The 11,249-nt window shown below is 31.8% G+C and overlaps 2 protein-coding genes across 2 annotated transcripts; one reads left to right on the top strand and one right to left on the bottom strand.

The window, feature by feature from the left end:
• The first annotated feature begins 125 nt into the window (after positions 1–125).
• Positions 126–1,193, top strand: LOC122594044 (protein ALP1-like). The gene has a single exon (XM_043766528.1). The coding sequence runs from the start codon at positions 126–128 to the stop codon at positions 1,191–1,193; it is 1,068 nt and encodes a 355-aa protein (XP_043622463.1).
• Positions 1,194–5,934: 4,741 nt separating this feature from the next.
• On the bottom strand, positions 5,935–8,456 carry LOC122610515 (AT-hook motif nuclear-localized protein 1). Its single transcript, XM_043783499.1, has 5 exons — positions 7,985–8,456; positions 7,194–7,261; positions 6,963–7,094; positions 6,652–6,813; positions 5,935–6,553 (listed from the first exon to the last, which is right to left on the bottom strand). Exons 1-5 carry the CDS (start codon positions 8,436–8,438, stop codon positions 6,257–6,259), a joined length of 1,113 nt encoding a protein of 370 aa, XP_043639434.1. The 5' UTR covers positions 8,439–8,456; the 3' UTR covers positions 5,935–6,256.
• Between the last annotated feature and the right edge of the window lie 2,793 nt (positions 8,457–11,249).

Consider the following 11,249-nt stretch of genomic DNA (forward strand, 5'->3'; position numbering starts at 1 on the left):
CGGCGTCATCGTCTTCTGGCGGCTTCGAGTTTTTGGCTTCTGTTGCTCTTGCAGCCTTAGAAGAAGACATTGCATACACACAAGGATATATTTTGAGAGATCGGCACTCGGCTCATGAAAGATTGATGTCCATGTACTTTGTGGATGAGCCGATGTTTGAGGACGATGTCTTCCGTACGAGATATCGTATGTCGAGGAGGTTGTTTTTGAAAATCGTGGAAGATATCACTGCATCATTTCCATGGTTTCGCTCTTCGCCGAATGCGACGGGTATTAGAGGGTTTTCGGCAATTCAAAAGTGCACGTGCGCGCTACGGCAACTAGCGTATGACAACCTCGCCGACAACTATGATAAGGGGTTGTCGTTCTCTACTAGAACGGCACATGAGTGTCTAGACAACTTTTGCATCGCCATAAAGCATCTTTATGGTGAAGAGTATTTGCGTTATCCGACTAGCCACGATGTTGCGCGTTTATATGAGGTGCATGAAGCTAGACATCATTTTCCTGGCATGATCGGTAGCATCGATTGTACCCACTGGACTTGGAGAAATTGTCCACATAGTTTGCGTGGACAATACCACCGGGGTGATCATGAACGCCCGACTATCATACTTGAGGTCGTAGCTTCCTATGATTTATGGTTTTGGCATGCGTATTTTGGTGTTGTAGGGTCAAACAATGACATCAATGTTTTGAAGCAATCGCCATTGTTTATTCCCGAAGTGAATGGGAAGTCTCCTGAGTACGGCTTTACCGTAAACGGACGCCGTTACAACAGAGGATACTATCTAGGGGATGATATTTACCCACCTTGGTCTTGTTTTGTGAAGGCGTATGCTTACCCGGTCGCTCGTAAGGAGAAGATAACGAAGAAACTTCAAGAGTCCGCGAGAAAAGACATTGAGCAAGCATTCGAGCTTCTGAAGAACAAGTGGGCTATCATTGATCGACCGGCACATATGAGCGACAAAAAAAAGATCACTAACGCGATGTATGCGTGTGTTATTTTACATAACATGATCCTCAAGGACGACAACAACGCGATATCACCAGTGTACATCAGGGATCCTCCTAATGATCTTCGTGCTAGCGATCCTAATTTTCTCTATAACTTACGTAACGAAGAGACGGATTACATGTTACGTCGTGATATTACGGAGCACGTGGGAGATATAGATATCGATGTTTAGTGATCTTGTTTTTTTAAGTATTTGTCTGTTTTATGTTTTAAATAAATGTGATGTTTTAATTAGTTGTATTGTGTTTTTTAAGTTTAATAAAAGTTTAAGGTTTGTTTTGTAAATTTTTTGCAATTGGCAAGAATTGGCAAAAAATCGACATTATAGCATGTACTTTGGCAAGTTTTGGCTATTTTTCTGACAAAGTTTGGCTTCGACACGTGTCACGTTATGATTGGCTATAAAGTTGCCAAAACTTGTCAATTAGCTACAAGATTACCCTTACCCCTTATAAATACTACGAGCATAATACCCGCGCGTTGCGGCGAAATTTTGTTTTAAGAATGGGGTAGATTCGAGGGTAGTTTAGTCCAACTGTAGAGGTGGGTATAGAAAGATGTATTAAGGTGAAGGACATTTTAGACTTATTAGGTTCTTAATGACTTAAAGCTAGTTTGCTTTATAAGGGAGTATAGATTAAGTACTGGAGAAAAATATACTCGTAATAAACCAGTTACTAGCTAGTCTTCTATAGAATAATACATGTAACCTTTTTTTGATTTAGAAACATAAGTTACTTGCTAATTGCTATACTACATGTCTACATCTACATATACTACATGTCTACATGTCTACATCTACATCTACATATACATATATAATAAAAAGTTACTTTGCTATAAAATATTAACAGTTGTTAATGTGGATGTGGTTTATCTTTATGGAAGTTGATGTCACATGGTTAGGCTGGCAACAACGGTATTTATTTTCCTTATTATTATAAACGTTTATAAAGTTGGAATATGTTGCCATGTATAGTTCGACAAAACCAATATATAATACAAAGGGTTAATGTTCAAAAAAAAAAAATACAAAGGGTTAAATTATCATAAAGCTCGGTAAAGTTAATTTGAACTTAAACTTGAATCTATCAATACTAAAATTGTATCATTCTATCAATTCGTTAGAAAAACTGAATAACTTGGTTTGTGTTGTATCTATATTTTAAACTATCAAAATAAATGATTAGGTATTCAAAAAAGAAGAATTTTTCTAATAAGGTTGTTAATAACATGTTAAAAAACTTAAATCTGTCATATAAAAAACTCACCCTTATAAGTTTTATGATAACAAAATATATATCTTATTGCAAAATTTGTATTTTTCATATAAAAAGCCACCCCTTTAAATTTTATAATAAATCTTTATGCAAACTAAATACAATCCCTTAGTTAGTCATTAAAATTATAAACGTCTCAAAAAAACATAAAAAAAAAAAAAAAACAAGCAAACAAACAAACAAAACAAATCAACTAAATGCAACCTGGTTTCTAAGAACAACCCTTAATTGTTTTATGACAAGATGCACAAATAGGTGTTACATATTTGATTTGGGATTTGTTGACCTTTAAAAAGAAACTATTTGATGCACTGATTATTTTTTATTTAAATCTATCATTACTAAAACATATCAACCGTTATTAAGTTTTACCTAAAGCTGGTTAATAAACAATAAAGTACTATTTAAATTGTATGATCAATTTCAAAGACACAATAGATGGATGTCATTGTGGTATCTTACCTCATTACCAAACTTTTTCTTGAGTTCACATGGCCTTGCTTCTTTATTACTACTTCGTAGTATAATACTGATAACTATCAAATAAATAAATTGTTAGGCGAAATTACATAACTATTTATTTATTATTATATATATAGCATTGATTTTGAAACCAACTATAGTATTTGTTTTTATTATAATTAAAGTATATCTTAAACATCAATAATTACAAGGAAAATATATAAAATTAATAATCATATAAGTTATAGGATTTGTCTAAAGGTACATATTAAAAAGAACACATATAATTGCTTATTTAATTATACATTTAAGCACGACACGTTTCATCAAGTTGTTCTTTTATGTCTGGCTATGATCACATAATAAAGATTATATATATACATATTTAGCTAGAAATTTACTTTTCTAAAGGTAAGAAGTTCTCTTAGGTCATCCAAAACATCACATGGCTACATGAAATGATTGGAATACGGTATATGATTTTTGGTTAAATTACGTATGAATATATAGTTCATATAAGTATCACTTTCTTAATTAAACATCTTCAAATAATATATAAATTACAAAAATAAAATAAAATTGTTGTTGTAGTGTTATTCTGTCAAGCATTAAACTATTCGTTATCGTTTTTAATATGACGAATTCAAAGTGTTTTCACTTTAACTCGATGTATTATATTTTGTTGGTATATTCGTTAATTGAAATTTATTGTTTGTTTTGATTTTTAAATCCTATTGTAGTTTGATCTTATTGCTATTATTATTATTATTATATTATTTTTAATAAATTTGTATGTGGATATATTTGTAGAAATTATGAATTATGATAAAAATTACAAGAACTAATTGCACTTTTGGTCCCTGTGTTATTACACTTTTTGCACGCTTGGTCCAAACTTTTTATTTGTTGCATTTTTGGTGCCAAAAGTGTGCATTTTTCGCAAAAATGGTACAATTTAACGGTTCCGACGTCAAATCAACCGTTATATGGTTTATGTGCACCTTATGTGAGGGACAATATCGTTTTTTTACACAAATATGGACCAATCTTACAATTTACGTTATTATACAAATATGCGTGCATAAATTTTTAACAAATTATAATAAATAAATATATTTATAAATTAAATGGCATACGTGGAAGTAACCATCACTTCTAAAACTTTGCCATACACATACACATATTCGTATCTTATAGAAAGACAGATTTAAAAAAATTGGAGGCTAATCAATTTAATTAGTTATACAATCATGTTGATAACTCATAAGTTTTTTTTCTTCCTTTTACCTTCAATTATGCAACAACATCAACGTCAAAAGATCATCATCATCTTCATCACCCAAATTTTGGGTTGAACCGGTTTCAACTACCTTTGATTTTAGGTTTCTTATATATTCCAGGGACCACTTCATCAGACACCAGCAACTACCGCCACTAATTTTTGAGAGTTATCTATATATATGGTTGTAAATAACTGAAATACAAGTTGTAGATTTTCATAAGTTGTAAGAATGTAATTTTATTTGTAAATTTATATAGTTTGTAGATCTATTGTTGGCGTGGTGTAGATCTATATATGTTATGGCGGTGGGGGTGATGGCTATGGTCCTCCATTGATGGAAAAATTTTAGCTTTTGGCAACCCCACCACCACTATCACGACCATTAAAACCTGACTTCAACACCGCTGATGAGTTCCTCTGTCGCACCTCCGCCATCACTAGGCGGCGACATCAAATAAAGTATGTTGATTGATCTATTTATGTGTTTTCTTATTTTGGAATATATACATATGATTTGTGTGTTTTGTTATATATGTATGTGTAAATTTGGAAATGTGACGTTTGGAATTTATCTATCCAGATTTAAAAATATAAAATTGTGAAAATTAGGTTTTTCAGATTTAAGATTTTTTGAAGAAGATAAATAATGAAAAAAAGATAAAAGGTAAAGACTCAGTTAGTTGCAAAATTGGTCCATGTTTGTGTAATAAGACGATATTGCCCATCATGTGAGAAACACATGATCTACTTAACGGTTGATAATTGACGGAATCGTTAAAGTGGACCTTTATTTCGAAAAATACACACTTTTGGCACTAAAAATACAACTAAGGAAAAGTTTATACTAAACATGCGAAAAGTGTGATAACTTAAGAACAAAAAATGCATTTAGTTCAAATTAAAACGATGATTAAAAAGTTTCACTTCAACGCAAATGTACCGTAAATTTTGAAAAACCTCGCCGCAAAAGTGCAGGCTTTGTTTACCTCTTTGTTTCGATAATTGATCAGATAATAGTATGTGTTTTATTATGCTTTTACTGATCTGTCAATTATTATTTGTGATATGTTTAAATTCTAGAATTTTGGTGGTTGACGTTATTTACGTACCGTTTCATTAAAACATGTATTGAATCCATATTAAAGCAACACGTATATTATTGGTACATATATAATTTATATTCACATATCCACATTTACGAAAAATGCTAAATGAAACATTTACTTAACATGCATAAATTTTTTTATCTTTGCATATCAAAAATAAACCCTTAAATTTTATGATAATATACAACTATATAATGCAGACGAATCCTTTAATGCTTCGTTTTAGCAAAAACCTACATTTATCTACATGTATAATATATATGGAAAATAATCCATGTTTACTTGTTTAGGCTACTCAAGAAAGTCGAATATATATATATATATATGGAAAGTAAGAAGTCGAATATATGACTGCACATAACAAAATCTGATATTTCTCAGACTATTTTTCCATGAAAGTACAATATTCTGGTTCGAACGGTGGTAACTCAGCACTGGAGCTCGGCTTCCTCGCCCGTTTAGGCTGGAATGTTCCCAGTATTGCATCATTTCTGATCGATGGAGAGACGGTTCATTTACGGATGATTGGCATAGACATGTTCAGGATGGTATGAAGGAGCGTGAATGCGTTTTATAGGGAGCTAAAGATTGGTACCAGTAATAACAAAAGCATAGTATAATGATAATAAATAAAACACATCTACTAAGTTATGATAAAACAAAGTTTTAACTAAATTTAATAAATATAAAACACCTGATCCTAAAAGATTTTCATGATACAATCCCAAATGCCCCAACCCCACAAAAATGTGCTCAGAAATCAGAATTATGAACCATGTAAACTGCACTGGTCAAATTTTGATAATTCTACTAACGCATCAGGAACACATTTTCTAAGATTCAAATTTTGATAAAATAGCTCGGATGAATTGGAAAGATCCAAACCATCTACAGAGAACACCTGACAAATGAAGAACATGAGACTTAATACTACTGAAATCCTAAACTAATCACTGAACTGAACCCCTAATATCGACCCATCAAACTTCAAACTAAAAACAAACCCAAGAAGTTTTTACATACAAACAACCAAATTCCAAAGGGTGAGAGATTAACTGTCTAATCGCCAACGCAGTCAGTTTACCAAGTTACCGTTTGTAAGTTACTATTGAAGACTCACATTGATGTCAGTTGATTTGCTCCGAGACTCGGGGGCATTATAGGATGACCAATTATCTCCACGAAACGAAGGTGATGAGAGATTTTGTTTGGCAGAATATGCCTCGTTGGTCTCAGCCGTATGTCCTGGTGCTGGTGCTGGCACGGGTACAGGCACTGCTGCTTGAAGGGGTACAGGAACCGCACCAGTTGTTGGGATTGTGATGGTTACGTTATCGGATTTTGGTTTCTTGGCGGTCTTCTGATCTTGCTGGACACCAGTCAAGAAACTTCCTACTATAATCTGATTATTATGAAAACCCAAACAATAATGAATGAACACTGCTTCAATTGACAGAAAATTACAATCACAATAATTTGGAGATTGAGAAATAAAAATACCTGCACCGGACTGGCAGCTACCAATAGACCCGCCACGCTGCCACCAACGACCCGCCCATCAGGGCTTGACAAAGAAACACTCATCCCACCGGATCTGTTCCTTATTCCTCCGCTCTCGGATGGAATAAATGACCCCGCCAACGAAAGTATCTCAAAGCGACCCTTAAGAAAGAGATCAAACAAAAGGTGTAAAATTTCATGAAAATTCAACAATCAGTAAATACGATCCGATATCACACCTTGATAGTTTTTAAATAATATTGGGACAGATAACACAAAAGGTAAGTGATTAAAGCAGATTAATTTGTCACCTCATAAGTCAATGTACCACCAGAGGAGTCGGGCTGGCGAAGGGTAACACTGGAAATCACGCCATTTGCAGACAAAATGCATATTGCACGGGGTCCTTGTTGGGAGAACGATATAACCTTCATTGTCACGTCCTAACGTAAACCAAAACAAAATTAGTCGCCACCAAGGGACCAATAATATAAGAATATCTACAATTTCACAAAATCCAGATGGTTGATATTATAATTTACCTCTCCTGTGTTGACATTGATGATATGCGGCATAAAGTTAGCACCAACTGAGCTTGAAACCCAATCACCTAACGAAAGAAACAACCAGGTAAGTATACAGATCAACCTACTAATTAGATCACTTAGAAAGACCATATGATTTGATCTCAAGTTGCTCAAAAAGATAAACATTACCAAGATAAAGACTGTCGCAAACAAACGATGAAACCTCAAACACATATATTCTCCTCCAAATCAATGCGACACATAATGTGCAAGAAACCCCACAGAGGTTAACAGATAAGAACTTTGAGCCAACAAACAAACCCCACACCATAATAAAAGCCAAAGTCTTGTTGATCTTTTTAAGTATATCCAGAGTGTGACACTACATATACAAGTTACTACACATGCAACCTCAAGTTCTTTAATTTGGACAAGATTCATAAAAAACTATCCTTTATCTCTTTTTTCTTGTCACACAGTATATTAATGTGTATGCATACATGTATGTAATACACATATATACACCATGTAAGCATTTATCCCAAAAGGTAACAACAAAACTAGAATCATCTGTTTCAAGATTCTCAAAATTCAGTCACCAACTTCCACACACACAAAAAAGCACATAGCTTCTAGAACATGATGAACATCTTAAAGAACTATTCATTTTTAGGACCCACTTAAGTTTCAATCAGAACCCACAAAAATCTTGAAATATATCATCAAATCAAACAATACCCAATTAGCCACTTCATAAAAAAACAATAAAGTTCCAAACTTTATAACAAAAAATAAATCTTTATTACCTAAACTTTCCATTTCTTTGAGTGCTGCTACTGGTGGTTGTAGTGATGGTTGCTGGTGGTAGTGCTGGATTTTTCCGGCAGAGTGTGGCCGGATTTTGCCTCTTTTTCCGGTGGAGAAATCAATGACTGGTGGAGGTGCTGCAGATGAGATGGGCTTTGGAGATAAAGCTTTTCTGACTGACCCATCTTGATCATATTTTCTGGGTCTCCCTCTTTTCTTTTTTTCAGTTAGAGGTGATACTCCGGCAGGTGGTGGCGCCGCCGGGAACGACGGAGATGATGCTGCTGCTAGTTGGGCTGTGATGGATTGTGGTGGAGCTGGCTTAGTTGGTGGTGGTGGTTCTTCAGTTCTTTGAGCAATATGAAAGTCTGTAGGTGCATCTGATCCAACTACTGTATCACCAACACTAGTATTATTGTTGTTATTGTTATTATTATTACTACTATTATTCATTTCTTCTTTTTCTTCAAACATCTTGACAAAAAATATATTTTTTTCCAATATAAATATATAAATAAATTGAAATAAAATGAAAGTTAAAATTATATAAAGATATATAGACAAAAAAAGAACAATTTAAATTTTTTTATATTCTTAAAAAATATATATATCAAATTTCTTTATTAATTAAGTAGGATTTTAAAACATAAAACCCAGGAAAGGAAAGTAAAAAAGATTAAAAGTTGAAAATATTTTTAGAAAAAACAGAAATTTGTGGGAAAATTCTCATTGAAGTGAGATTAAAGAAGAGATGAAAAATTTATTTTTATTGAAATATGAAAATTTGCAGCAAATTATGCAGAGGAGACAGTAGTCTACTGCATGAGGAAGATGATCAATAATTATTTTTTAATAAATATAAATAAGATAAAGAAATTAATTTAGATATTTGAAGAATAATGAAGTAGAATAAAGAGAAGATAAAGATTGAATTTTTGGTTTTATGAGAAGTTTGGAAAATTGTGGGTGTTTTTAGATGTTAAAGGTGTTTTGAGTTGCTTAAGTTTCTTCATGATAGTCTGAATTATAAATTAAAAAACAATAAATAAAAAATATATATATACATATTAAAAGAAGAAAAAAGAAATTATTTAATGTTGGGCTTTAATTATCAACTATTAAAGTGGGAAAGTTTTTATGTATTTTAGTTAATAAAATGAATTGAAGTCCGGTGAAAAATAAAATAAAAAAAGTGAAATTAGGTTGCCAAGGCATGAAGACAACCATACCTCTTTTTTAAAAAAGAATTAGTTTAATTATAATTAATTTTTAAAATATTACATTCAATGCAATTATAAAATATTATCAAATACAAACAAACAAATAAAGGTGTTTGAAAACCATTGAAATATTAGAATAGAATATTATTTTATTTCAAGATAATAGTTTATATATAAAAAGGCCATCTTGGTTTCTTCCCCAAAACAATGAATCTGAAAATAATAGTTTTAAATTACAGTATTTTATTTTTCTTTTTATTTTTAGGTTTATTAATATTATATTAATTACATTAGGATTTTTAAGATTATTGATTAAAATGTTGTCTCAAATGATAATTTTTGATTAATAAATGAATAACACTTAAGGAAAAGAAAAAGGTAAATTGGTGAAAACCTACTATCTTGATATCCAGAGCGTACACTATATAAAAATTATGTCTGATGATTCATCATTCTCACATATAAAAATCACAATATATAATTTCTCCATTTGTTTTTGATAAGATTTGAACATGTAACTTACAATCTTAATCTGTAACCCATATGATCATATGATGTTAGTACTAGTTGATTATAAGAAATGAATAATATTAAAGGTGTATAAAAAAAATATGTTTTATTATATAGGCAAAAGTAAAGATCATAGTTGGTGTTAACACAACGGAAAGTGATTTTGAAGGGACCATGTATCATGAAAAACATATGTTTTAAGATATTAGTAAGGCTTGACTAAGATTAAGAGGTGTTTTTACTCTTTTTTAGTGAGTAAGTGTTGAGAGAGCTTGAAAGGAAAGACATTGGTAGAAATATGTCTTATGTTTGAGCGTGGCCCTTTTCACAGACATTAATCATGAGATGCTCGATCATTGTCTTTGCATTAGTCCTTGTTAAGAAAGAGCCATACGTATTTCAACGATACATCGGGTCAATGGTTGGCCAACAAACGAAACCAATAAGGCCTTTACTAAATTCTCGCAAACCTTTAGCTTTCGTTTGCTGTAACAACTTCTTGTTATCAAGTTTTAAGGAACTTAATACTGTTATTAGATACTATAAAGAGAGATATTTAGTATTGAGTTGATTACGGATTAAGAAGTATTGAAAAACAATGATTAAAATAATGTAAACATACACAAAATATAAGAACAACGCAATTTTAATTCAAGTTTGTAAAACACTCAGATTAGCCAATGATGTCTAGCCTAGCTGGTCAGATACACTCCCAGTTTTACTCAAGGTCTTGAGTTCGATTCTTAGGAATGATAAACACTGGGGTTTTTTCTTCCGAATACTTGTAACGGTCCTTAGTCAATATCTCGTTGTCTATGGTACGTGCAATGCTTAACTATTATACGGTGAGATTTCCTTGATATCGAATACTGACCGAATGTTCGGAAAAAAAACACACGTATTAAAAGGCATAATGTTGAGAAAATTAACAATTTATTTCTTGATCACTAAAATCTCATAAGCATGAAGGGGTTGTCATAAGAAACACATGAGCTGATTAGCACAAAGCAAATGCGTATTACATGGAAAGGTGGTTGCATACTTTAATTTGGTGAGGATGGAGAGAAGCTAATTCAGCTGTTGAGCTGACATGAATGATAATAAGAAATCAAAAATTATCTTTGATATTAATTTCTAAAGGAAGAGCCGATTGTACCAAGCACATGTGTTGCTCATCTTCTTAAGTTAAATTTCATCTACCATTTTTACTAAACAGCCATAGAAGGAGGAATTTCTTTTAATTTTCATTAAAACGGAAATCAACAATTTACTTTTGGTACTTTTAAATAAAGTTATTTATTTACCAATAAATTAAAACAAGATTGTACGTTTTTTTTATTGACAGGTGACATTGCATTAAACAACAAGTGTCATTTTAATAATAATCATAAAAAAAACGTTTAAAATAATAAATAAGAATATATAAATTAAAGATCTCTATAAATAATGAATTTCTTATTTTAGTATAATACTTATGAGATTTCCTTATATTAATAGACTATGTTTATAATGGTAAGTTGCTATATACCTATAT

The sequence above is a fragment of the Erigeron canadensis genome, chromosome 1 (genome assembly GCF_010389155.1).
Source record: "Erigeron canadensis isolate Cc75 chromosome 1, C_canadensis_v1, whole genome shotgun sequence".
NCBI lineage: Eukaryota > Viridiplantae > Streptophyta > Magnoliopsida > Asterales > Asteraceae > Erigeron > Erigeron canadensis.

Coding starts and splice junctions, on each gene's coding strand:
- LOC122594044 (XM_043766528.1), top strand. CDS start 126: ATGTCCATGTACTTTGTGGATGAGCCGATGTTTGAGGACGATGTCTTC.
- LOC122610515 (XM_043783499.1), bottom strand. CDS start 8,438: ATGAATAATAGTAGTAATAATAATAACAATAACAACAATAATACTAGT. Junction 7,262..7,984: donor CAAAGAAATGGAAAGTTTAG/GTAATAAAGATT, acceptor TTCTTTCGTTAG/GTGATTGGGTTTCAAGCTCA. Junction 7,095..7,193: donor TCAATGTCAACACAGGAGAG/GTAAATTATAAT, acceptor GGTTTACGTTAG/GACGTGACAATGAAGGTTAT.